The 26,984-nt window shown below is 55.7% G+C and overlaps 1 protein-coding gene and 1 long non-coding RNA gene across 17 annotated transcripts in view; one reads left to right on the top strand and one right to left on the bottom strand.

Annotated features, from left to right (window-relative positions):
- Nucleotides 1-1,443: 1,443 nt before the first annotated feature.
- Camk2b (calcium/calmodulin-dependent protein kinase II beta) overlaps nt 1,444-26,984 on the bottom strand; it is an 88,956-nt gene continuing 63,415 nt past the window's right edge. Inside the window, exons 6-24 of one of the 16 annotated variants that reach the window (XM_017599069.3) lie at nt 24,248-24,320; nt 21,620-21,722; nt 21,463-21,546; nt 20,874-20,968; nt 20,629-20,751; nt 20,238-20,321; nt 19,410-19,452; nt 18,377-18,451; nt 14,131-14,168; nt 13,903-13,974; nt 12,476-12,520; nt 11,115-11,163; nt 9,854-9,967; nt 9,272-9,400; nt 8,300-8,428; nt 4,400-4,475; nt 4,219-4,235; nt 3,880-4,113; nt 1,444-3,595 (exon numbers count right to left, since the gene is read on the bottom strand). In XM_017599069.3, coding sequence (XP_017454558.1) covers nt 3,881-4,113; nt 4,219-4,235; nt 4,400-4,475; nt 8,300-8,428; nt 9,272-9,400; nt 9,854-9,967; nt 11,115-11,163; nt 12,476-12,520; nt 13,903-13,974; nt 14,131-14,168; nt 18,377-18,451; nt 19,410-19,452; nt 20,238-20,321; nt 20,629-20,751; nt 20,874-20,968; nt 21,463-21,546; nt 21,620-21,722; nt 24,248-24,320 — 1,582 coding nt within the window. In that variant the 3' untranslated portion in view covers nt 1,444-3,595; nt 3,880. Of the gene's footprint in view, nt 3,596-3,879; nt 4,114-4,218; nt 4,314-4,399; nt 4,476-8,299; nt 8,429-9,271; nt 9,401-9,853; nt 9,968-11,114; nt 11,164-12,475; nt 12,521-13,902; nt 13,975-14,130; nt 14,172-18,376; nt 18,452-19,409; nt 19,453-20,237; nt 20,322-20,628; nt 20,752-20,873; nt 20,969-21,462; nt 21,547-21,619; nt 21,723-24,247; nt 24,321-26,984 lie in introns of all 16 variants that reach the window. The other 15 variants (XM_006251170.5, XM_006251172.5, XM_006251171.5 and 12 more) reach the window with 15 other exon arrangements.
- On the top strand, nt 4,018-8,912 carry LOC108352789 (uncharacterized). The gene is made up of 3 exons (XR_001841187.3): nt 4,018-4,150; nt 6,198-6,286; nt 8,642-8,912. It is a non-coding gene; the product is annotated as an uncharacterized LOC108352789 (long non-coding RNA).

A 26,984-nucleotide genomic window follows, 5' to 3' on the forward strand; every position in this document is an offset into this window, starting at 1 on the left:
CTAGAGTATGGTTTTGAGTTTGAAATGGCCTCAGTGGCTAGCAATTAGTAAGGCCTCTGTCACCTCTGCCTCAGCGGCTCAGCTAGGCCTTGTAGCTTGTCTTTGGTGTCCTTGTCATCAGAGACCCCTTCTGCCCGGCTGGAGCTAGAAGCCCTGGATCCAGTGTGCTACCTTCTCCTGATCTGTGGACCTGGTAGTGTTCAGGGTAACCCAAGCCTTCTTAGAGTGACAGGTGTCTAAGGAGCTTCGAAATGTTCCTCAAGAGTGTCTGTCTCACCTTCATGCTCAGCCCCATACCAGATCGTTGACCCTGGGTGCTGCCCCTGAAAACTGCTGCCTGCCTGGCTGTCCAACACCCACAGAAAGGCTTCATTCAGGAATAATGCATGGTGGAGGCTCAGGCTCTGTAGCATGCTGCCTTCCTGAGGGAGGCCTGGCCTGGAAACACTCCTCCGATTACAGCTGATAGGAAGCTGGAACCCTAGCTAGAGAGCCCATTGCTACTGTACCTGTGGGCACTGGCCTAGATTTTTTTGTATTAGCTCTCAAGACTTACCTACCTACCGCCTGTTTGCCTGCGTACCTGAGAGCACTTCTCTAGGTGTAGCCCACAGAGACCATTAGGTAGACAACAGTGGCCTTCTTTACAAAGTGAAGATGTTTAGAAATGTGCTTAAGATGGGAGAGGAAGCTTGGGGGAGCGTTGGCCAGTTTTTGTCTTCTTGGGCCTCCCTACTGATAGTGGCTAGGACTGCAGGTATAGGGGCTCATCTTTGCAGACTTGAGCAAAGAAAGCACAGACCTAGCACAGATTACTGGGAAAGATTGGCCCTCTGCTTGGGCTGGAAGTGCAGGGGAAGCCTGGGAAGAGCCTCTCAGCAGCTGGGTCAAAGTTGGCCCACAGGCCCCAGCGCCTGGCTCTGGCCTTGCTGTCTTGGGTCCTGGCTCTTAGAGTCACTTTGCTCTTGGTTAAGATCTCAGACTTGAGCTCCTAGCTGAGACTCTCTGCAAAGCCTCTTGATTCTCCCTATGGTGACGACCTAAAGTAAACACTGTCCTGTACTGTATGCCTGCATAAGCCATGGGAACAGACTTGGCACAGGAAAAGTGCCAAGAAAAGTCAATATGTCAAAAGGAAGTCGAGAAAGGGGCTCAAGAGGATGCCTGGATTTTGGACCTGGGGCTCCTCTGGGTGCAGTGGCTGCCCTTTCCAAAGGCCACCTTTCTGGTTACTAGGATGATGGGCAAGGACAGGCCTTCGGGATGAAGAGAAACCTATGCCCTACTGATTGCCCTGAAGCACCCTATGTCCTTCCACCCTCACCATCAGGGGAGGTTCCGAAGCCACCTCTGGGCTAGGGAACAGGTAGGTTTGTATTCTGTGGCCGGGAATTGGCAGGGTCCCAGCATAAAGCAGTCAGCTGTACTGGAAGCGATTCGTTCTTTTTTTTTTTTTTTTTTTTTATTTGCAGTTTCCCGAGACAGAACAAAATAAGAATAAGTTTTGTACACCTACAAGGCTCGGAAAGAAAAGACAATGGAACTCAGCAAAAAGAGAAGAGAGGAGGGTCACCAGTACTGCAGGCAGTGACACGCTCCAGCACTGGCCACAGTCGACGCCACCACCTGCGAACACCTAGCCAGTAGAGCAGACGTGTCCTGCTCTTTAGAGGGTCATGCAAAAGAATTGTCCCCCAGAAAAAAAATCCCCAAATTATCCCAGACAGGCAGCTTTGTGGAGATAACAAGGTGGGTGGGAGAGGAAAGGAGACCCCAGGATGTCAGGGTGGCAGGCCACAGGGCCTCACGCTGTCTGTGACAAGCCCTGCCTCTATTCCATGGCCTTGGGCCACTCATGGAGCCTGGCAGATGTTTACCCTGTGTCCATGGGTAGGGGGCAGCTGTCCTGGGCACAGTGTGGATCAAAGGTGGTATCCACTGAGTGTCTGTAGGTGGACAGTCCCCTTGGAGTTTAGGATCCTGTGTCCCGTTCCCCACTTCGTGCCCCTCCCTTGGCTTGATTTGTAGTAAAAGATAAAGAAAATCCTGGTTGAAAATGACGTGAATTTAAAGTGGGCAGCATTGGGGTGGAGGCCCACGGACCTCTGCGATCAAAGCCCCTGACCACCCCCACCCAACCCGGCTTTATACCTATCTCCCTAGCCTGACTTTGTAACATGTCCAGCCTTGATGATTCCCTCTGTCACCAAGGGCCACCCACGAGTCCAGGCAGCCGGCACCTAGGAGCACCACTGGGCCCTGGGGGTGGCACACTGTCCTAATGGACCCTCCCTCCACCCACTGGTATCCAGGCCCCACACCCATATATCTCTGCCCCCAGCCTGCCTTCTCTCTACTACGTATCTCTGGCCTACCTGGAAAGGCCTCACACAATACAGCCCTACCTAACCAATTTTGGCCTTCCATGTGCCTCTGAGGAGGCACATCCTCTGGCTTATTTCTTCTCTAGGCTCAGGTTAGGAAAGCACTCCTACCATCAAACCCTCACATGGACCTGCATTGCCCAGCAGTCTAAAACCCGACTTCTGGCCCCTCTTTATCACATTCTGCAACATTTAACCAAGTCTCGAGCACCCAGACTTCAAGCTCAGTGGACAAACCCCCTAGATGCAGCCAGCGTCTGCTCCCAGCTCTGTCCAGTATCTCGGCAACTCCGTCTTCGTGAGGGTCTGTTGCCAACTTCAGAGAGGAACTGCCCGGGCCAGGGGTGGGCCACTCTCGCTCAGCTGCTGGTGGCAGGGAAGGGACAAGAACCCCAAACAGGAAGGAGTCCATCCCTGCCCAGTCCTCTCTTCGTAGCTAGATGGGTGGGTGCTGCAGCCAGCCTGCCTTCCTAACCAATCCCTGCCAGGCGAGAGGCTTGGAGGCGAGATACATACCTCCATACCTCACTCCCCAAAGAACCAGGTTACTTTCTGATGATCTTGAGGACGAGCTTCTCCTACACACTCCATGGGGCAAAGGTAGGTCCTTGGCTAGAGGAGCACCCTCCCAGTCCTTCTCGGGATGAGGGACGGGTAGGGGAAGCAGGAACAGCAGCAGCTTTCAGGCACAACTAGCAGGAAAGGAGGCAGCCCCCAGCCCTTCCCAAGACACCTGACGCCACAACAGCCAGGTTAGCACGTGGGGCCCATGCATGGGAGGAGGATGCAGACGCCCAAGGTGTGGGGTGAGTGCGGTACCTACAGACTAACACAGTCGGCATGGGCACATTCACGCCCTGAGGGTCCCCAAAGCCAGGAGCGCAACAGACACATGTGGAGCTTGGGTGGGGGGGCGGCCCCACAAATGCCAGATTTTTACAGCTTTTTCCTTTCTTTAGGTTTGTTTGTTTGTTTTCCATTTCATCCGATGCCAATATTTTTTGTTTGTTTGTTTGCATGTGGTTGTCGTTGTCATCATCTTACTTTTTTTTTTTTTTTAAAAAAACAAATCACATCTGGTCTTGTTTTTCTGCAGACACAGGCACCAGGGGAGGGGACGAGGCAGACACAAACATGCGACAGGCAGGCCGTGCGCCCGAGGGCGGCTGGGCTCCAAACACCAACTCTGTCCGGTGAAACCAGGCGCAGCTCTGAAACAGGGGCAGGTCATCTCCCTCAGCACAACCTACCAGCGTAACCACCCAAGCCTTTGCTATTTGAAAAGGTTCTGGCAGGAGCCTGCCTGGAAAGGCAGTTGCTACCCGTAGGCTGCCTTTGCCTTGGTTATAAGTGGAGTTCAGGACCCACCCACCCTGACCACTGACTCCACCCCCGACCCACCAAGCTCTGGCTTGCGCAGCCGCAGCCGTTCTGGCTTCACCTGCTCACCCAGCGGGCACCCCACACAGCACTGGGTCACACCCCAGGTACTCACCTCACTGCAGTGGGGCCACTGGAGCGCCCGAGCAGTGGAAATGGACATTCTGCCACTTGCCGTCGCGGCGGTGCCACACACGGGTCTCTTCGGACTGGCTGGTGCGGGGTCTGCCCTGGCCGTCGATGTACTGTGTGAGGCGGATGTAAGCGATGCAGGCTGCATCCTCGCCGATGACGTGCACGTGCGGGTTCAGGATAGTGGTGTGGATCGGCTTGCTGTTCTTGGCCAGCACTGAGGACAAGCATGTCTTCTGAACTGACAGCACCAGGTATAGACACCTCCCACCCCTCCCATCTAGAATCCCCCCCCCATGCCCACCCCAGCTTATTCACTCACGGTTCTCAAAGTAGAATCTGTGGAAATCCATCCCTTCGACCAGGTTGCCCAGAGCTTCAGGCTCAAATGAGGTCAGGCCTGGGTCACAGATTTTCCTGGGGGGCAAACCCAAGTGAGGAGGGGCCCCATCCTCCATCCTCGCCCTCCACAACCCCCCACCCCAACCCCCCGGGAGACTCACGCATAGGCCTCAAAGTCGCCGTTGTTGACGGCCTCGATGAGCTGCTCTGTGGTCTTGATGATTTCCTGCTTCCGGGCTGCGGGGAGAAAACAGGGATGACCACTAGGCACTAGCCTGTCACACCCTTGGACGCCCCCACTTCCAGCAGAGCCCAAGTAAGGGGCCTTGGAAGATCGGGAGCTGCAGACGGGCATCCACACAGCTGCTCCCACCCTGGCTTAGGTCTGTCCTCTCCAGAAAGGACTTTGAGGCTCTGGCCCCTGTACCCAAATTGTCTCCATCACACTGGTCCTGCCTGTGCCTCTAATGACTTCCTCGTTTCCACATGCAATAGCTGTTTATCAGATAAAAGTATTCACAAGAAGCACATGCCCTATTCCGATTAGAAAATGTCTAAAACCCACAGATGGGAGGGGCTGCCCCCCCCACCCTCACACCGCCCCCCCCCCCCCGTAATCAACCCCATTGCTGGACTCCCAGTCAGCCTCTGCCCTGCCTTGTTCTTCTGCTTCAGTTTCTAACAGTGTAGTTCACTTAATGGCCCTCTCTCCAACAGCTCTCAGGGGAGGGGAACCACCATCAGTAGGCGTGGTCAGAGGCTTCAGACTTCCTTGGAGGAGGGGTGTGAGTCTGGGTAGCTTCTGAGCAAAGGACAAGATGGCCTGGGACTCTTCAGAAAGATCCAGGTGTCTGTCTGCTCTATGCGGTTTCCCAGCCTAGCCCTGGGGCTACGTGCTGCTCACGAAAAACCCACCCTGAGTGTCCCACACCCCTCCGGTTCATTGCGTCTTCTGAGCGCTAGCTCTTGGCTTTGAGATGAACTTCGTTTTAATCATAATTTAAAACCTGAAGGCATAGAGACTAACTCTGTGGCAGGGCTTCTAGGATCAGTGGGTGTCTGGGTGCCCACCCCATCAGGTACTGAATCCACAACAAAGGTTGCCTGCTTCATGGAGGGGCCCACACATGCCACGCATGGGCCCGCACAAGGATATCGGCCTCTCCTGGTGAATATATGAACTGTGACTACTCTGGTGACGCTGACAGCAGATACTGCTGGGTGTCACCTGTGGGGACCCGGGTACAGTTATGTAAGAGCACGAGTATACGGAATCCACAGCACAAGGGGCTGGTGTGCGTGCAGTTCGTGAGTGTGAATATCTGTGTGCACATATGAGAAGGCACCCACGAGGGTCAATGTGAGTATCATGGAGGCATGTGCACGCATGCGTGCATACACATTTGTATGTGAGATGCATGTAAGTGTCCTTGTGTTGTGTATATGCATGCTATGTGAGCATGTGTAAGGTATTTGTGTGTGTGCACCCATGGAGTTCCCCCATCTTGGAAACCGCCGCCCCAACTCAGATCCCTTTCTGCTGTCCTGTTTCAGTTCCTTTCCCTATTCTTACGTCTGAATCGTGTCACCATTTGAACTCAGGGTAAGGTCATTGCCATTGCCCACCCTGGGATGCTAGCTCTGGTGGTGAGCTATGAGCTCCCGGAGGCCTGTGTTTCCTGTCCTAGCCTCACAGCCATGTACCTCACTCTGCGAGAGTACCAAGGCTCTGTCCCAAACTCACAACAGCTCTTCCTAGCTTTACCTTTTGGATCCCAGGCAGCATCTGGCACTTTGGTCCCCAAAGCAGTGCCTCTGCCTGCTTCCCAGTGTCCATCACTTTTGTCACCACTCAACCGGTCACACTTGTTCTTTCTGGCAGCTCCTTCCTCAGGTCCAAGGGAAGTACCCTCTGCACTCCACCCTTCCCAAGTACCTCAGTGCCCTATTCCTCCACAGGAGTCCCTCAGCATACGGCAAAAGTGGTTGGAAGTAAGATAACAGCACTGTTTGGATTCAAGCATGCCACGATTCCACCTTTCACTGTGGTAAGTAGACTAATTTTCTGCTTAAAGAAGTTAGGTTGTTTTCAAACAAAGCAGTATAGCCTATTCATGACCACAGCACCGGTCAGAGGTGTGAACTGTGCTGGAGCTTGGGAATAGTGTTCTGGCAAGAGCTACTGGCCCATTTAACAGCTAGGGACACTGAGGCTGCCTATGAATGGGAGCTGGATACCTCCTGACCTGCAGAATGGCTGCTGCTCATCAGACCCCAGTGGAAATCAAACGTGCAGGAGAGAGGCCAAGAATCCCTGACCTCGGGGACAGCTCTCATGGAGAAACCCGGGACCAAGGACAAGCTGCAAGTCCAAGAAGCCGAAGAGATGGGCAGGGTTTTGACTGGGTCTCGAAGTGGGAAAATTACTCGGACCACAGCTCTCCTGTGGGAAGCCATGCAGCCTAAAGAGGCTGAGAGTATCTGGGTGGTACCAGAGAAGGTTTCGTGTCCCTCCCACTGGCCCAAAGCCCCCAACCTTGCAGCTGTTAGGCAGGGCAGCTGACTAAGGATCAGTCCGGATCAGCCTGAATCCTGTGTAATCCCTGATTAGGATGTGAGGCCTGGCGCTCAGAGAGCATTGAGTGGGGAGGGGCTTGAGCCTAAAGAGACCTAGAACCTAGTTGGTGAGTTGAAACCTTCCCAAAAAGAGAGGACCCAATACCATCTGACATCACCCACATTTCTCTCAAAAGTCTTTTCTTTCCTTCAGCCAGGCCCCTCCTAGGATGGCAAGATGCATCCTAGTCCTTCTTGAAGCCCCCTCCTGCAGGACCCCTTTCCCTAGTCAAGCTCAGCACAGACCTTACAAGGGCAGATCAGTCTCATAGCCTCTAAAGTGATGTGGTCACTTGCTGTGGAACCGCAGACCCGTCTAGGACCCGGCCTAGGAGCAACCACCTGCTCATAGCACAGACCCCTAGGGCAGATTGTGTTCCCCAACAAAAACAGTGTGGCCCTTGGGATCAGATGAGAGAGCACCCAGACAGGACAGATGCTGTCCAGGAGCTGTCTTGCACTCACCAGGGGTGAGTACCCACCCATGCTTTGTCAGTACCGGCTACTATATACCCCTGCCACTGTCCCCCTTCCTCAGCACCAGAAATAACCTGGCCGGCTCCTCACGCCTCAACTCTGATCCCCTCTGCCGACCACGGAATACTTTGGGGGGGGATTCATAACCTCCAGAGGCTGTCCCTTACACAGCACAAATCTGTTATCCTCCCCCGACCCCCCACCAACCCGCACACTGTGGCCCTTGTGGGTCACTGCAACCTCTTCTCTGTTCCGGCTACCTGCATCACTCCCCCACCCCAGCCTCGTAGGCAGAAGTAATTGGGGTAGGCCACCCCAAGCCCACCTCTCACAGCTACTCACCCAGCCACTGCCCTGCCATGCCGAGGCCCTGGCCCAGCCTCTTCTCTGTAGGCATCTCAGCACCACCCCCAGCCCCGTGTCTCCCCAGAGGCGGGGGAAGTGGTGGCTGCAGCCCTGGATGTCATCCATCCCTGTAAGTGATACTGGCGACAGTCGGCACACAGGCTGAAGAGCCACCTGCTTGTGCTGCTCTCCCTAACTCATCCTTGGGGCTGCCCCGCCCCCAGAGTCCAGCCTAGCAGCCAGCATAGCAGGATTCCCAGAAGTTCCTTTTCCTGTCCTCTTGTACAGGAAGGTCTCCCCGCGCACTGGTGGGCACCTGCTCCCCACTCTCTCCTGTCAGAATGTGGTGGTGGCTGGCTGCGTAGAAGCAAGGGCTCCAGTGAAGTGTCTGGGAGCTTTGCCACATACTGACCTCACGCACAAGCACACCCTCCATGACCGTAAAGTGCATTTACTGAAGCCCACTGCTTTCTTCTCGTATTCTGACACGATTTCCCTGGCAGATGCCGTGACCCCCTATCTCTCCATAGGCTGGTTATTCCCAGAGTCAGGCTGACCAGACACCACGATGGGGGCTCTCGCCCCTCCATGGAGCTGTCAGGGCCACTTAAAATGCTACTTACATGGGGTGGGCAAGGGGCCAGGGAGAGTCGGAGATGGGCAGGGTGGGGGGCCCACTGGTGGGAGGCCCTCAGCTTCTGGGGTCCCTGAGCCCCGCCTCACTGAGTTGAGGATGTCAGAGATCCTGGGGGCTGGGGCAGAACAGACATACATGAATACAGGTGGGAAAGACATGCAGGGGAGAAACCATCAGACTGAGAGCCAAGCCGGACAGTAGGGGCGGCCAGAGGGAGTGTCAGAGCATCAGGAGACACAGGGGGGAGCGGGGAGGTCAGTGTGGGGGGTGGGGACATAAATGTTGGGGAAGGAGGCACGAGGAATGCAGATGCTTTTGTCTGTTCTAGCGTGCTGAGCTGGAAGCCACTGAAGGCACAGGACGCCCTCCAAGGAGAGGTAACCTGGCCCCAAAGAAGCCAGAGGCTAGGCTGCAAGTGACTGACCTTTGAGAGGTACGTGACAGGTAGGTGGAGGACGGGATGAGAGGGAGGAGGGATAGTCATATGGAAGCACTGTTTTGGCCCATGTGGGTAGATCAGGCCAGCGGGGTTTCCTTCTTTGACCTCCCCTGCCTCGAATGGTGAGGTAAATGGTGTTCAGGGATAGGGTACATCAAGAGCCAAGGGCTGCTCTGGAGATAGGCTCTGGGGTAAGGTATGAGTGACTTAGTAAGGCTAGAAAATTCTTTGCGCAGATGGGCTAAGGGCTCCACCCTGTTACCGAGGAGTGGGCCCGGGATGAAGTGAGGGGAGCGGCGTGCAGGAAAGGGGTAGGGGGTCTGAGATGAGTCAGAGGCATTGAGCCCAAAAGGAGCAGTTAGGAAGCTGCCTCACTGTGTTAGCGCATATGACTTGAATAAGGCACCCTGGTCCCGGGTGGGGAGCTTGGCCGTGCATGGCGGGGGCAAGAAGCTGAGCCATTCTCGGTGAGCCCTCAGTAGCAGGGGCAGCAAGCCTGGGTGGGGGGCTACTACTTACACGGGGTGGGCAGGGGGCCTAGGAGACCCGGAGACAAGCAGGGCGGGGGCCCCACTGATAGGGGTCCCTCGGCTTCTGGGGTTCCACAGCCCCTTCTCACTGAGTTCAGGATGTCAGAGATCCTGGGGGCTGGGGTGGAACAGACACACGTGAACACAAGGCAGACAAACATACGAGGAGACGACAGAACTGACAGGACGGGGGGAAGGAGGGTCCCTGCTCTTACCACAAGGGAATCTGGGACCCGGCTTCCTATTTGGTGCCAGGCTTAGCAGCGAGAGCTGCCAGGGACAGAGGGAGGTTTAAGTGGGCCCCAGAGGCCTAGAAGTCATAGCCAAATCCTTAAGGGACTGTGTAGTGACCGTGAGCAGGAAAGCAGGTCAGGAGAGCATCCCCACAGATCAATAGAGGCCTCTGGTTGGACCAAGGCAACCATGGGGAGCCCCAGTCTGGGGGATGTGTGAGGACAGAGCTGGGGCCAACAGTCCAGGCCTGTCCAACCCTTGGCTCTTGAATGGCCCCTCAGAGAACTGTCAGGCCCTTCCAAGTTATCCCCATAGCAGCAGGGCCCAGGCTACTTACACGGGGCTGGAAGGGGACTAATGGGAACTGGAGATGGACAGGACAGGGGGCCCTCGGCTTCTGGGGCTCCTGAGCCCCTCCTCACCAAGCTCAGGACATCAGGGACCCTGGGGGCTGAGGCAGAACAGAAGCAAGCAGTAGATGGGTAGACACTCAAGACAGAAGGTGGCAGAAAGAACCAAGAGGCACAGGGCAGAGGAAAAGGTTACAGGTGTAGAATCCCAGGCCACTGCTGGGGACCTAGGGGACAGAGGCGAGGCAGTCACTCTTGGGGGCACCTCAAGGTAGGTGTTAGAAGGTTCACTTTGTGGGCCCGTGCCAGGCCCTGCAAACCTTCAGCTAGGATTTTAGAGTGCTTCTCACCAAACATGGTGGCTTGAGAGGTGCCCTGGCTCTGCTAGAGCTCTGGTACATGGCTGAGGTAAGAGTGCCCCTGCCCTTCATTTCTGAGGCTTCCCCTACCTTTGGCTCCTGCCCCTACCTCCAGCCTCGTCTGCTGCTTCTGTCCCCTTGCAGGCCTGAGGCCCAGCCACCCTCCCTTACAGCTCAGTGTTCCACTGTCCAACTCAAGGCCAGAATTTTGACAGAGAGGTATGGGGAGTGTCCATGGTGCTGACTCAAGGGCCTGCTTCAGCTTGTAGGGGGGTGTACTCCCTTAAGTTCAAGGACCAATGTCCTATGCCGATTTCCACTTTGGAGTGTGGTGGAATCTTAGTCAGCATTGCAGCTGGGGTGGAACAAATGGGTAAGCTCTGTTTGATTCTAGGGTCCGTCCTAAGGGCAGGTTAGGGCTCCATGGACAGCTTGAAGCTGTCGGACCTCATCCCAGAGAGGCAGAGAGAGTGGGAGAAGCTAGGAGACCCCACTCACTGATAGCTACTGGTCTGTGAACACACATTATCACTGGCAGGGCTCAGGGTGCGGTACCGAAGTCCACCTTAGGAGGGAGCTCCTGAGCCATCAAAGGACGCAACATGGGTCAGCCATCTGGCCACTCAGGCTGGACAGAACCAAAGCTTAGGAACTTTGAGAGAAGAACAACATCCCGATCTCATGTACTTCACACCCTGTGAGAACCGAGTTCCTGGATCCCGGAATGGAGATCCCACACGTGCGCTACCCCAGCCAGGATGGCCTGAGCATTCTCCAACTCACACCAGACAGGCCCTGGCATCAGGCCCCTGGAGCACAGCAGGACCAGTGATGCTGCAGAAGACCCGCCCACTACCAACAGGCCCAGGCCAGGCCTCTGTGATGGTACCTTTGGCATCTTCGTCCTCTATGGTTGTGTTGGTGCTGTCGGAAGATTCCTGGGGAGACAGAGGAGATGGGGGTCAAGATGAGCCAAGGGCAGGCAGGATACCTCCAACGGTGAAGCCAGCCTGGGTTCCAAAGCTACTCTTGAGGACGTTTAGGAGACATCCTTCCCACCCCAGCAGGAAATATCCTCAGGGGGCAGGGACTGGGGAGAAGGTTCTAGATGTGTGTGTCCTCAGGAGGGCTCCCATCCCTGCAGGCCACCACATCTCCAACAGCAAGGGCCTCAGCTTCACCTTCCCTCAGAGACTCGGAGACACTCGGCTGGCTATGAGAGAGCAGGCCTTTTGAAATCCCGAGATGGAAAAACACGGGACTTGACCGACTTTTAGTGACGGAAGGCCCTGAAACTCGGGAGCGGGCACACATCGTTAGCAGCTTCTAGGTGAGGGATTCCTTCCCCTAGAAGAGATGATACCCCAGATGCCACTGCCCCTCCTAGGCCTGGAACTTCAGTAAGGCCCTTCAAGTGGCAGAGGAGCCCATGTCAACATATCCCCAGACCTCTAATGGGTCCTTGGCACGGACAGACTGAATTTGGCTCTGGGCCAACACTGAGGGCCTTCCGATGCAAAGTCAGGCCTTTACTCTGGTCCAGAAGGTTAACTAGTAGTCCCTCAGAGGGGAGTATTTCCTCAGCGGACACGAGGGACCAAAGGGTACCAGACACTGAGGTAGTAGGAAATCAGACATTTGGCACTTAGAACTGTGGGCATATATAGCTGCCCTCCGTCCCTGGCACGGAGCTGGGCCAGGTGCAGGTTCTAGCCAAAGGAAGTTGGGGTTACCCACCGCATCACCTTGTCAGATCATCATGGAGCTAGGCCTGGGAACAAGTCTGACCTGCCGGCCCAGCGCAATCGCTGTACCGTAAGCAGTTCCAACGCTTGCCCCTCTCTCCTACCTCACAGCACGCCAGCCCCTCCCGGCCCCGGGTGATGATGCCAATGTGATGAGGGAGCAGATGGCAGAGCAGAGAGGAGGAAGAAGCACTGGGGCCACACCAGGGGGTGGAGGTGGAGAACAGCCTAGGAGCAGAGGCTCCTGGGAAGCAGGCCGGGCGGGCCCCAAGGGCTGCAGCAGGAGGCCAGCCACGTGGTGACTGTGAGCTCCCATCGAGGGGGCCGTTATGTCCTGCGGTGGCCTCGGGCAGGTAGGCTGTGGGCGCTGCCCTACATTCGGGGTCACCACACATCTGCTCTCTATCAAAGTCACAAGAGCTTGTCCCAGGTCACCGTCCACACCCTCCTCCTGGGCCCACACCTCCTGCCCAAGGAAAGGGTGAGGAGTGGGGCGTGGCAGTACCTTAATGCCGTCCACTGGGTTATGGATAACGGTGGTTTGAGGCTCCTATAGAGGGCAGCAGACAGAGGGAGGAAAGAGAGAGGGAGAGTGAGAAAGAAGGAAGCAGAGGATGGGGAGCCAGGGAGCCAGAGGAGTGGGCAGCCGCCAGGGTCTGCCCAGAGAGAGTGTAGAGCAGAGGGACAGGGATGAAGGCAGAGGCGGTCAGCAAGATGGCCCGGTAAGAATGGAGGCAGCGGGTGGTCAGCGATGGCCCTGGGTGACTGTAGAGAAGGCCTGACAGATGCAACGGGCAGGTCTGCCCAGGCCAGAGGCCAGGAGAAATGGAGCTCACAGGGCCTGAGAGAAACTGTAGGTGTGTGTGTGTGGGGGGGGGGTTCTACTCCTGGGAGTTCTCCCCACCTCCTGCCCCAGCGTGGGAGTGGGCACAGGATTGGAGATGCCGTGGGGCTTGGGGTAGCTTATGGGATGGACTGGATCAAGGTGGGGCTGGCTGTGAGGCCGGTGTGAGCCGCCCCCAGGGCACCAGGTGAGCTAAGGCCTGGCCCCCTCCTGCAATAACCCTGCTGCTCTGAGCCAGCTCTCCGGCTCTGGCCAGGATGGCTTTCTTTGGTGCTCCCCAATTTGGCCAAGGTGCTCCTATGGGGAGCACCTGTGTGGGGCCCGTGGGGATACCAGGTGTGCTACCAGCAAACTCCTAAGATCCATGGTTCAGAAGGCTGACGCCTGACACTACAACTCCACGACCCTGGGAAGATCAGCTGTGAGGACAAGCTGTGAGGTTCACCTAGACCAAGGTCACCCAGGGCAAGGAGGCTAGAAATGGCCCAATACCTTCTCAAGGAACAAGGGGGACTCTAGTAGGGGGTGTTGTGGGCACCTTTAACCCTCCTCAGCAGGGGCTCCCCAAACTTTCCTCTCTGTAATCCACAGGACAACATGGTATATGGCTCTGACGAAAACAGTCACAGGTGGGCAAGCCCACTGTTCCTTCAACCGCACACTTCCCCATTACATAACCATGGCCCCATTAAACTCAGGAGGCAGCACTCCAGGGTACAATATCTGAAGAGCCCAGCCTGGGTTGACCTCTCTACAAGGTGGGGTCCCTGGCCTCCCTCCGTGGCCTCCAGGCCGCTTCTCACTAGAGCTTCTTAGGGGGAGGTGATCCAGAGGTCATCGAACTGGGAAGTCATACCTCTCTCCAGCATCTGGGCTCCTGGGGGCTCCCAGGGAAGGGCTCACCAAACAGTTTTACATCTGACTGATCTGGGGTACCCTGACAGTGACCTCTCCTCTTGGCATTCAAAACCCGCAATTCCATTGTTTCCACGTGGGACTGGTTTGGTCAGAGACAGGCAGAGTCTCACCAGACCCTGCCTCACAGGGCCTCTCTTGACAGTGACATGAGCAGGGGCAGGGGTCAGTACCAGGGCGGCAGGAGGGAGGGATCCTTTGGGGCTGGTGATGGCCGAGCTGTTTTTGGTGCTGTTTGTCTGGGGCTGTGGAGAGAAGGATAAAGAGTTGTTAGGGAAGAAAGGGTACCCTCCCTAGTCAGGCCTCCGTTGGGTAAAGCCAGAACCTTGGGGTCAGCAGCAGAGCTCCAGGTTCTGCTTTCCTTCCCTGTACCCCACAAAGGGCTTGGCTGGGGGTCTCACCTTGACTCCGTCTGCTTTCTTGTTGAGTAAACTCTTGGCTGCTGCATTGGGAAAGAAGGAAGGAAGGATCGTGAGTTCCTAGGGCCTAAGATCACTGTAGCTCCCACCCCTTCCCCCACCCCCTTCCCTCTCTTCAGGAGCAAAGCTCAGGTCCTGAGGCCAGAGGCAGGTGTGGCCTTGGCACATGGCCTGGCCCTAGCAGCTGCAGAACCCCAGGGTTGCTGAGTCCAGCTGCTTGGGGTGGGGGGAGCCTCATCCAGAACCACCCTGCCCCCAGCATCTTCAATGGTTCAGGAGCCTCCTTGTCCCGTGCCTATGACTCCTGAAGGGCAGGCGGGATGATCTGCCCTGCCTCCCATTTCCCTGGACGGCGCCAGATCAGGACCGGAAGGCATGAGAATGCAAAATGAAAGGCATGCTCAACCTGGCCCTGCCCTCTGCACTTCTGTGTTCTCACTAGGATGGTGAGCCAAAGCTGGCTGTCATGCCAGAGGGCTTCACCCAGCCCCCACCCTCCGCCTTCGGAGGGCCAACAAACATCTGCCCCAGGGCTACACCGCTTGGCCTCCCTGTCCTCTCCTTGAATGGCCCAGCAGCCCTTGCCGTGGGACTACTTCTTGGTGGCCATGACGGAGGCCAACACCAACCACTTTGCCCATGAGCCCTGGCAGACACCTGGGCCCAGGAAATGGAACCCTTGGTTTCAACACTCCCCTCGGAGAGCAGGACGGTCCTGCCGTTGCCCCACCCTTTAGCCCCAGAACTTGCACCCACTAGAGCAGAGCTTAGAGTTTTCATTACAGAATTAAAACAGTAAAAAAAAAAAAAAAAATAGAGAGTGAGAGAGAAGGTCAGCTTACCTTACAGAAAAGGAAAGATGAGGAGAGGAGGGAGTGAAGGAAGAGAGGAGGAGAGAGAAAACAAGATTTGTGTTGGTTCAGAAAGGCCCCCACAAGGCAGCAAAGCCAGCCTGTCCCCAAGAAGAGCCAAGTGGCCACTTGGCCAACACAGCAGGTTAAGGCAGTCATGGCTGGCATAGCACAGGGAGCATGGTACGCAGTTCCTTGTCTCCAAAGCCCTTACCCACAAATCCTGTACACTAGACATTGGCTGACCATACCTAACCTCAGCCTCTCCTGCCTACTAGTGGGGAGCCTACAGCGGGCATGGTGGGGACTTGGGGACAGCACATTTAGTCCTGGGGCTGTAACCTAGTCAAACATGGTCTTCTGCCATAGCAGCGCCACTGCTGTGATCAGAAACGCAAACTTGCAGGCCACAGAGTAAGAACTCTGAAGGGTTCTGCGTGCCCATACCTCTGAGGGCAGTTCTTTTCAGAGCCCAGACTTGGGCACTACTGCTGCCTCCTGACTACCTCCCTCCCTAGCCAGATGACGCACTTTGAGCCCCTTACCTCCACCAGGCTCTGTATGCTGGGACATGGGGACATGGCAACTGAAACCACATACCATCTTGGAACCTGAATGCTTTTGGAGTACCTCTGTGGCGGGCACTGGTTCCCGACAGCCATCCTCCATCATGGTTTTGGTGCTTGTCTCATAAATTCTGTCACAAGCGGGTCTCTCTGAAGCGAAGCTGCCCTCCACATGTCATCTACAGACTTGGGGCTCCCTAGACCTTCAATCCCAGGGTAGCCCCAAGGGGTGTTCCTAGGGCTAAATGCTGACTTCCCATTTCTTTATAGAGTGGACTTTGAAACATCTCTGGTGTGTCTCGAGACACTCCCTGGAGTTGCCCAGCATAGCCCTCCTCCTTGTCTATGGCTCACTCTCCTCCATCTTCCTCCATCGTCATCCCTAGAGACCTGCATTGCTCGCCCAGGCAGCACGGGCTTCTGTGGCACAGGAACTGCTAAGGGTGAATTGCTGCTCTCAACCGACACTTGAGACTGGCAGAGCTGGGAGATGGGACCCTCCCTGGAGCCCAAGGAAGTAGGACTGTCCTGCTTTGAGGGTACTTGTTATGGCTTTCTGGGCAGTAGGGGAAGACGGACATTTCTAAGAGGTGGCAATTTCAACAGGTTCAACAGTCTGCAGAAGGTGGGCTTGATTTCCCCCCACCCCCGCCCCAGCAGGCCATACAGCCAACCCAGCCTGTCCCCTGTTGGATTCTGTGTTAGAACCTAGGGAAAGCCATTATTGGTCTGAGATTCGGTAGTGGCGTTTCACTATCCCTCAGACATCCTTGGAGGGTTCTCACGGGGAAAGACACACTGGAAGGGTTGGGCCTGCTTCGATCCCAGGACTGTCTTTGATCTTAAAAGGGTTCCATTTAAGCCCTCAAGTCTATCAAAACCACAGTTCCGGGCTGTGTTACTAGGAATGGTATCTGTGGTTTATTGGGGGGTGAACACATTATTACCAAGCCGGCCATAGCACACTTGGACCCAGATGAGCCATGCCTATAGCTCAGACCTAGAAAACTCAGGCAGACATCAACTTTACTTCAGCACTTCCTGTTCCTCTCACCGATAACCTATATAGCCTAGACACATGGGTGCATGGCCCAGCCTCCTTGGTTGCATGGGCTCTGGCCGTCGCTTCCTGGAGACTGGCTTTCTCCAGCTCCCCTATCTGCCCTGGATTAACTATGGCTCCCTGCAGCCAGGAACCTGCATACTCCACTCATACAGGAGAAGCCACTTCTGCGGTGTCTCGAGTCAAAAGGATTTAGAAGGTGCAGCCGGAGCCAAAGTGGACTAAACAAACATGGTGGGGGAGGGGGGATTCCAGATACTTAGAGTTGGGGGCTCTTCAGATCTGTACTCCCAACTCAGGAGGAGGGCATTTTCCATTTCCAGGTCTCAGGCCAAGCCATTACCTCCAGCCCACAGCCAGCCAGCCTGACAGTCACAAGGCACCTTACTGCGCATGTCTGCTCAATGGGGGCGGGGTGGTGGGAGCCAAAGTGCAAAAACGCTCTACAGCAAGGGTCTACAGCTGTCAAGGTGCTCGGACAGAATCACGGAGAAGGAAGACCCCCAATGTGTGCCCTTCGTGTGTGGTTGGGCTGGGCCGACCTAACGGAGTAGATGGGACCTTCAGCTCTGCCTTGCTCTCTCTCTCTAGTCACCGTGGACAGCCATGCCGAGCTTTGTTGACATGCACTGACCTCCCTCCAGGACAGAGGGACCCTCAGCTCCTGGGGCAGAACCACAACATGCAGGCAGCCTCATGCAAGGTTGCCCCGGCTCACTTGCAGGCAGGCGAGCATTGCAGCAGAAGTCCTGGGCGGAGCATGGCTCAGAGGTGACCTGTCTCACGCCACTGTCCCCTGGCAATAGGGCCGCCCTGACAGCCGCTAGCTTTATATAATTACTTGGGAGCGTCTACAACGGGCCCCTGTGGGCAGAACAGACAAGCCTAGGGTGACCTAAGCATCCCCCAGGAGGAGGATCCTCTAGTAGGTGATCATTGCTGTGGTCCTAGTGGTGTTGTGAGGTGGGTGTGGGCAGGCGTGTGGAAAGGGCTGGTCCTCAGCTGGCTGGGAAACCCGTGCTCGATCCTCAGCTGACTCTCAAGGCTTTAGGAGAAGCTGAAGCTTGGCTTGGGTCTATGTGTTCAGTGGCGACTCGAACCTTGTGCTGCTGGCTGGCATTCAGTTTGGGTGGTGACTACGGACCCCGTGGTGAGGGCTCTGGGTCACTGAGCCCTCAGAAGGTCTCACACCATCAAAGGGACAGATTGATGGAGGTTACCTCCTCCCCTAAGGGAGTTCGGGACCAAGTAAGAAGGGTCTTCAGAAAGAACCCTTCAGTTCCAGACACTGATAGCACCCCACTTTCACTCTGAGGAATTGTAGCACAGACCACCAGACCCTTGGGCCCTACAGATCCTTGGGACATGTCTCTATCCCCAAGCCCTGATCCAAGGGCTCCCCTTTCAGGGCTGATACCCTCCAGCAGCAGGCTTAGTGGCTCCTGTGAGATCAGGGTCACTCTGAATTGGGTCTCCAGACATCCAGAGGCAGAACCAAGGGTCTCAGGCAAATGCATCTGGGATTTGATGTGACCTCTCTCTTACAGATGATGAGACAAGAGTGAGGGGCAGCCTTATTGCCCAGGGCAGGGCTTCAGCTGGGATGTGACAGGAGCAGAGCTCCCAGGGGACTGCCTGCCTCCGGGGAGGCTCTGGGGGTCTGGCCAGTGGCTGCGTGCAGCAGGGGGGCTGCATGCCAACAGGAGGGATGGGCAGGAGCGGGTGGACACTGGGCAAGACACATCTACCTTGTTCCACCAGCCCCATGGTGGTGCCGGAGGCCGCGGTGGACATTGTGGCCGGAGCGGTGGTCTGTCTGCCCACTGTTAGCACCGGGTTAGAGACGAGGGGGGGAAGGGGGCGGACACAGACGTGGGGAAGGGCGAGGTGAGGAAAGAGAAGAGACAAAGGAAGCAGAAGAAGATTAGAGTTAAAGTTTAGGTAGGGGATGGCTCCAGAATCCCTTTCTCAGGATAGTGAAACAAGACTGGGCCGATAGACACTGGAAAGCATTTGCCTCCTTTCTCCTTAGAACACCCCAGTGGGGCTTCTTGTGCCCTGTGGGGCATGCGGGGCACACAGCAGACAGGACAGTCCCATTAGTGTTGATGTGACTGTGTGCCCATTCCCGGCAGTACAGCATCACAGCAAAGTAACAGGAGGCAGGGTACCAGATGCAGACGCACAAGGAGAGACGACCATGAACGCTCGCACATAGTGTCAGACGACGAAGAAGCCACAGACATAGCTGTCCGGGCACTGGGGCCAACACTGTCCCCCCACGCGGGCCCCATGGGTCTCTAACAGACCCTTGAGACTTCATTTTCCCATCACCCACCCAAACAACCAGGGTAGGCGGCCCACTTACAAGTCACCCCGTGCGCGGACCTCAATCTCATCCACCCCCACTTCGGCTGTCTCCCACACACAACACGATGCTCAGAGAACTGAGGACAAGGAGGCCACAGGGCTGCCCAACAGATGCTTGGACGGATACAGGTGGCAGGCCAGGTGTTGGCAGCACAGACACTGGGGTGTCAAGTAAGGGACACAGACCCAACGACACGGAGGAGGCAGGACTGGGGCATAGCAGACCTCAGTAGCTACCCAACGAGAAAAGCCAAAAGGCCTTCTGGGTAGAGGATCTTAGAGGTGAGGACAGAAACTGGGCCCCCGCCAGCCTGGAGGAAAGGGGCGGGGGGGCCGATGAAGAAGGAGGGGGCTTTCTGTAGAACGAGGGTGGGACTCAAACACCGTCTTCCCTGGAGAAGAATGTCTCACCTGAGAAATTCCGTGTGGCCAGCATAGTGGTGAGGATGGCTCCCTAAGGAGAAACAGAGACAGGGCCACCCTGTTAGTGTCTGCTTCTGTCCCCCCTGCTCGGTCTCCCAGAGAAGTAAGAATTCCAGAGCCTGGCAGCTGCACTGAGGGAAGCCACACGCCCATAGCTAAGGCTCATGCTACCCATAAATCACAGCGTCAAGACTCCTGAGAAGTGAGCATGGCCAGGAAGGCCTGCCACCATGACAGCTAGCCCAGTGGTTCTTGAACTTCCTAAATGCTGTGACACCCCAAGGTAGTTCCTCATGTCCTGGTGACCTTCCACCATAAAGTTATCTCGTTACTACTTCATAACTGTGATTCTGCTACTGTTACATTATGAAGGTTTTGCAGGGTATCTCGACCCTTGAGTTGAGAACCACTCCTTTAACGGGCCCAGGGAAGCCAGGGCTGCCCTTGGGGCTTTGGGGAAGCTCAATTGAGCAATGGTTCCCAGGGCTAACCCTGTCCTTAGCTGGCCAGCAACTCTCAGGATCAGGCCTGTCCGCCTGCCTCTCTAACCTGCTGGGCCCACCAGGCCCTTCTGCTCTGCCCTTTACTGAACCTGCTCTGGGCCAGCACTCCTTCAGCCCTCAGGATGCTCTGCACTCAGGGCCAAGCTCGCCCCTCTGAGCTGTCCCAGAATCTGGAATCCTCTGATCTGGACTCGTGAACAGGCATGGATTTGGGGGGTTTCTCCTGCTTCCTCTTTTGAAGGCCCCACTAACACCCCTACTTCCAGCATGGGGCCCCCCCAGGATGCAGGGATGGGGTCTGAGTCCTGCCTACCTTGAGCTTCCTCCTTGCATTGAACTTCTTCAGACATTCCACAGTCTCCTGTCTGTGCATCATGGAGGCCACCGTGGATCGTTGCTGTTGGGAGAAGGGAAGTCGCAGGGCAGTGAGGATCTACAGAAGTATCAGCCTTGCCTCCAGAGGGGGAACCAAGGAGGCTTAGGAGAGGGGTTCAGGGTGATGGCACTCTAGGGCCAGCCACCACAACAGCGAGAGATCACTTGTTCCCACCTGCTGTCCCCAACCTATTTCCAAGTTCAAGAGTCTTGTCCTTCACAGATCAGGGGAGTGGTCGGACACAAGGAACAGAAGCCCGGGGCCATCTTAGGGGCCCTGGATAGACCCACCAGGAACTGGCCCCTAGAGGTTGCCAAGGACGACTTACGCAGACCCATGGGTGCTTCAGGGCCTCGTGGGCCGTGATGCGCTTGGCGGGGTTGATGGTCAACATCTGGTTGATGAGGTTTTTGGCTTCAGGGGTAACGGTGTCCCACTCGGGGGATGGGAACTACAGAAGGAAGTGGGGCACAGGGCAAGGCTGAAGCCCCTCCCCTGGGGCAAACACCCCTGAAGAGGAGGGAAGACCCAGGCCGTGGCGGTCCCCGCCCTCCACACCCGGCGCTCACTCACGTCATAGGCCCCAGCCTTGATCTGCTGGTACAGCTTGTGCTGGTCCTCATCCCAGAAAGGTGGGTATCCCACCAGCAGGATATACAGGATCACCCCTGTGGATGTGGAGGTGAGCAGCATAGCCCTGGGAGGCACCAGGGTCAGTCCTCAGTGTGCCTTTGCGCCCCTCCGCCATGGGGAGGATGACACAAACAGTATCTGCTCCCTGCTCTGTCTCCGCTTTACTAGGGAGCCTGGCCGACCTCCTCTGCTGTATCCCCACCAGAAAGAGAAGAGCCCACCTAAGGAGCCACCTCGCCCTGTGGTCTGACAGCCCCAGGTCCCTGTATCCTGGTGTCCACTTGCTCTGGGCACAGACCTATACTGAGCACAGGCAGACAAACACAGTGGGCCAGAGCGCATGGGTAAATGTAGTCACAGTGTGAGAGCCTTGCTGAGGCAGCCCAAAGGCAGGTAGGACACACGTACTTGGCTCAGGGCAGGAGAAGCCAGCCAGCCACCTGTACACTGCAGGGCAGAGGGAATGATCCCAGAGACACTACCACACGCTCACCATGCAACCCAGCCACCTCTCACACACAGGTCTTACCACATGCCCAGATATCCACTGGTTTGCCATAGGCCTCCTTCCGAAGAACTTCGGGAGACAGGTAGCCTGGTGTTCCCGCAAATCCTATCGAAGGGGAAGGGACCATGAAGGGCCATGAGGAGCTGCCAGTACCCCCTGCCCGCCCCCTGACACTCACCAAACCATGCCTGCTGGTCTCCCTGAACCTCGATGGCCAGGCCGAAGTCTGCCAGTTTCACTGCGGCCCCTTTGCATTTGCTGGCCAGGAGCAGGTTTTCAGGCTACGGGGAGAGAGCCATCAGGGCACAGCGTTCACACCACGAGCAGTTGCGAGGGGCCGGGGACAAGAGACGGCAGCAGTTTGCCGGACAGGGAGGATGCTGTGCCTCCCGACATGGGTGTTCTAGACCTAGAGCTCCATTCCTCTCTGGGGACTAGGACAGCAGCCCCAGTCACTGTAATGGGAGTTGGCTCTCAGTTTGAACTGGGAGACCCTGCTTCCTAAAATAGGAATGAAATCTCCAGTTCACTCTCACAGACAACTGCAACGATTCCAGTATGGGGCTGCAGGGCTGCCCCCCTGATAGAGGCCAGTCTTGCCCCTCTCCTTTCTGACATGGTAGAGAGTCCAGGGGCTTGGGCAATGGTCTTCATAGAACATGGAGGAACACCCAAGCTCTACCCAGCCCCAGTTAGTGCTATTACACGAGACAGAAAGGAGCCATGGGCGCTTGGATGTCTGCATCTGCAGGTGGGAAAAGCATCCTCCTGGAGAATCATTCTGGCTTCATCTGGAAGGACATTTGTTTTGTCCTGAAGAAGTGGCCAGAGAGGCCGTTGTCTCTGGGTTGTTGAGGGCCATAAAAGCCCCTATGATATTGCTTCCCTTGGCCTCTCTATCTAACCTCTAACCACAGCAGCCTGTCCGGCAGCTCCCAAGGATCGGGTCTCTGGTCCAGCACTCAGCAGGAAGTTCCTGGCTTCTGACCACCCGGAGGTTCCTCAGCTCTCAGGTCCCCTTGGTGAGTTCATAGGCGCCCTCGCCACCCACAGAGGCACCTCACTCCTGAGAACAGACCACAACCTGCCACACAGCCTGCTTTTGTCATCCACCTCAGAGACTTTACAAGGCTTAATGTGACTCCTGGGACCGAAGTTTGCCCAACCACCTACAGAGAAAGATGTGGGCTTCCTGAGGTGGGTGCCCTGAGCCCATGGCAGACTGGAGCCTCACAAGAGCTCTTGCTGTGGGTGTGAAGTAAGCAAGCTTGAAAGCTGCAGAGTTCCTAGGACTCCCTCCCCTCTGGTGATAGATAGGCAGGGGTCACACTCAGCCTGGCCTGGGGTCACACTCAGCCTGGCCCATTTTCATTTTGCCATCGTGAGCATGGCAGGGACCCTGAGCATTCTCCTCCAACATTGAAAACTGTCAGTCACATGGGAACTCTAGAAAGTGCAAGGCAAGAATGTCTGGGGCCTGGAGGAGGCAGCAGTCAGGCCACAGAGGCTGAGCTGCACCCTGGCTTCTTCACAACCACCACCCGAGACACCAGCTACACATGCTCTCTCCTGCCTTGTCTTGACCATGTAGCTTCCACTTAGCATGGTGTCATCTGTGGTTCTGCCTCACCAAGATGTCCTCCAGGAAAGGAGAGACACTGTATTCTCTCAAAAGGAAGATCCTGTTTGCCCAGACCTGGAGACGTGAGGGAAAACATACTTCCGTGCTTTAGCCTCAGCGTTTACTCTCTGCGAGCGTAGTGCCTGCACCCCATGTAATCAGTGACGTATACCCCCGTGTCTCAGGGGCCTTGTACCCAGGTAAGGCAGAGCAGGATGCTTAAGGAAGCAAGGACACATGATGAGATGCAGGGGGCATCCTGGGCCTACTCTGTGTGACACCTTCCCCAGAACAGCTGCAAAGACTGGTCCCTAACCTGTGGCCTAAGAAAGGAGTGGCCATCCCAGTTAGCACTGAGGTTGGCCTTAAAGACATTCAGGCTAGGATTGGCATCTACAGTGTCCCCAAACAGGTGGATTCAGCAAGAGACTGAGCCAGGCCTTAGAAAGGGAGAGATTACAGGGGGGAAGGGGTTGGGGAAGGGGTCTTTAGATAACTCAGAGTCAATTGTTTTCTTCTCATGAGGTGTGTGTAGTAGGGGGCGGGGGGCTCATGTAGACTTGTCACCTTCAAACCTGCTATGTAGCCTAGGCTAGCCTTGGACTTCTGATCCTTTTACCCCAATCTCCTAGGCACCAGGATTAAAGGGATGAGCTGTCACACCAAGCTACAGGCTTTCGTTTGCACAGAGCCTGGAGCCCATAGTCAAGCAAAGGGCATCACAGAATTGGAAAGAGAGACCCGAGAGGAGTCGAGCAAGCCAGTCTGCTCCTGCTCTCCTCACCCTGCCTCGAGTCACCCGTGTCCCCAGCCTTGAGAGCTCCATCTTGGTAGAAGACTAGAAAGTGAGAAACTGAGTGTACATCTGCTAACCGGACAGTTCTAGAAGTGATTGAGGAGCTGAGCTGTAAGTGTGCAGTTACATTCCACATGTGTGCAAACGCATGCACACACACACACACACACACACACACACACACACACAGAGCTATTTTATATACGCATGCACCCATGTGCATGAGGGCCCTGCCCAGACATGGACACGCATCCACTCACACTCCTGTGTGCAAGCATGTCATGTGCACACACGCCTGGCACACCCCACCTCCCTTGTACGCCACACCTCCTGCTGCACAGTTTGTAGGTGTGGGTGACCACCTGTTGCAGAGCAGAGAGGAGACTCACCTTGAGGTCTCTGTGGACGACCCCCATTTGGTGACAATGGAGAACAGCCTCCAGGATCTGCTGGATACAGTGACTGTGCAAACAGCAGGCAGGTTAGTTGAATGGTCCTGGGGTGGCCGGGGCGGGGGGGGGGAAGCAACAGGAGATGTGGGAAAGGCAGGGGTACTGGGGTTCAACCCCCAGCCTGGGCGAGCAAGGAGAATGAGGGGAATCATGGCGGAAGGAGAGGCTGGCCACAAGGGAGTCCTTCCTCAGCCCCAAGGTCAGCTCTTCTAGTCCTTGCTCTGCCTCCCATGCTGGACCCAGGTCTGCTTAGAAATCAGAACCAGATCCCCAGCAGCAACTCTGAAGGGAAACACTCTGGTTTCAGCTTAGCTCTCTTAAGGCTGAATTAGGCTAAACAGACCCTGCGCTGTGGGCAGGTCAGCTGTAAGTGGACCCTATGGGTGTGGCAGGTAGGAGCATGGGTGCCAGGCTATGTGGATGAACCTGCCCACTGTGGAGATATTACATTACTATGTGCTTCTTCATCATGTGTCATCAGCCCAGCCTTATCCACATGAAGACAACTATTGGGCAGGCTGCCTCTCTAGCCAGGGGACAGCTTAAGCACACAAGTCCCCTCTGTCCCAGCTCTCTCCTAGTTAGTGACATCTATCGGTGGCAGTCTCAGACCCGTCCTGTCCTTCCACACATCAGGCTCAGGGCCACCAGCCCCATGGATGCAGAGGCCCTGTAGCCTGTGCTCAACTCCCTGCTGCCCCAGTAACCCCTGGAGCTAGGTATGAGTCTCATGGGATCTCACCCTACGGACAGTGGCATGACCAAAGGTTGGCTTCTCTGGGGTATGGAAACCACCCTTCTCAAACAGCACCCCCAACCCCAAGTCTGGCCATATGTGGGCATGACCAGCAAGGCACTGTGAATTATATTCAAGTTTTCTCCCTACAAAGCTCACCCTTGACGTCTGATGGATGTGAACCCGAGGTGTGTGAGTTCAGAAAGAACCATGTCCAACATGTGGGAGGTAACCTTCGAAGGTTACCACCTCTTGCCTGTAATGGGGGCCTTGAGACCCCTTCTTCCCAGCTTTCTCCCAGGGTCCACCTTGGTCCCTGTCCTGTGTCTGCTGTCTTTGAAGGGGCCGTGTCACCATAAGGAACTGCTATTTCTCATGACATTCTATTTTGCCTGGCACCTACCTTATCTTTCCTTTCTTTCTGATTCCCCAAGAGAGTCAAGCACTTGTCACTCAGGGTGATGACCAGTCCCATGCAGGTTAGGGGTCAACTGTGTTCATGACAAGGCCTGTAGGGCTGGGCACAGACTGTCTTACCCAAGTGAGCAGAGCATAGGCCAAACGCACATACGCCAGACCCAACGGGGGCACAGCTGTAAGCTCCAATATTTCCCCCAGCCCTGCCAAGTGCAGAGGGCCTCTACTGAGTTGCCCAATGGCCAACGGGCCTCTCAGACTAAGTGAAACGGAGAGCTGGGTCCTGTGGCCCTATTTAGAGAAAATGAAAGCCACAGACCATAGGTCTCCAGCCATGTCTGTGGTCTGCACAGCCCTACTTGGCTGACCTCCCTTCTGTCTGGGATGTTCTTTCAGAGGATTGATTTACATGTAACCACAGTCACTGGGAAGTGCCACCTGCCTACACCACCAGCATGGGCCCAGCCTGCTCCACACACTGTAGAGAATGCTGAGGGAAGGGTCGGCACCTTCCTCAGTGAGCTCCTCAAGCTCAGACTTCAGACAGACCATTTAAAATCCAGTTAAGGCTCTAGGCCAGGCCCTGAGGTCTTACCCTCCATGATAACATCATCAGCATGGGTGCAGCAGCACACACTGTCCTAACCCCCTGTCCCCCAGTATTTCAGTAAATATTAAAACTATGAAACCTTTTATCCCACGCTAGCACTGGCACCGTAGGGCCACACAAAACTAACAATAATTTATCTCAGCGGCTCTACGCTGCCCCCAAGTACTCTCAGACCCAGGCGGTCTGCGAGCCGTTCCAGCATGGCACCTGGCTACGTTGGTCCCTAGAGTTAGGTCTGGCGTCGGAGGGCCATATGGAATGAACCGTAATTTATCTCCGTTTAGTATCTCCCGGCTGTCTCTCTGCTGGCCGCAAACTCTGCCCACACTGCAACACGTCCGACAAATTCAAACCTCCGGAAACTTGTAATTTAACAATGGCTTTATCTCAGATTTACTTAGCAAATTTTACACCCCCACAGAACATCCACACCATAAACTCAGAGCCAAATGGTAAAGATGTAAACCACCCACCTAGATAAGACAAACTGACCTATAGAAATCCATCCCTTAAGAAATATACTAACTGCCTAGGCCATTTAAGACCACCTGGATCTGGGTCAGGTTCTCCGTCTCCATCTTGATTCTCCTTTTCCTTTCTCTCTCGCCTTACCAAAACTTTGTCCCCGCCTTACGTTTTTACTGTCCAATCATGGCCTTGACCTAACCTGTGCCAGCCCTGACCTGCATATAGACATCAACCTACACCCAGGCACCCTTCCGGGTGGTGCTGGGCCCCAGAAAACCTCTTTGGGTGCCCAGAGGTCTAGCCCATGCTGCTGGGGTAGTGATCTTCCCTTTCTGACATAGGCCAGTTTTCACACAGGGGCAAGCCCCTCATATGGGTCACAGCCACCCCGAGAGGGTCACTAGTACTACAGAATAACCTAGTGGGTGAGTCATGGCTCTCCA

The sequence above is a fragment of the Rattus norvegicus genome, chromosome 14, assembly GCF_036323735.1.
Source record: "Rattus norvegicus strain BN/NHsdMcwi chromosome 14, GRCr8, whole genome shotgun sequence".
NCBI lineage: Eukaryota > Metazoa > Chordata > Mammalia > Rodentia > Muridae > Rattus > Rattus norvegicus.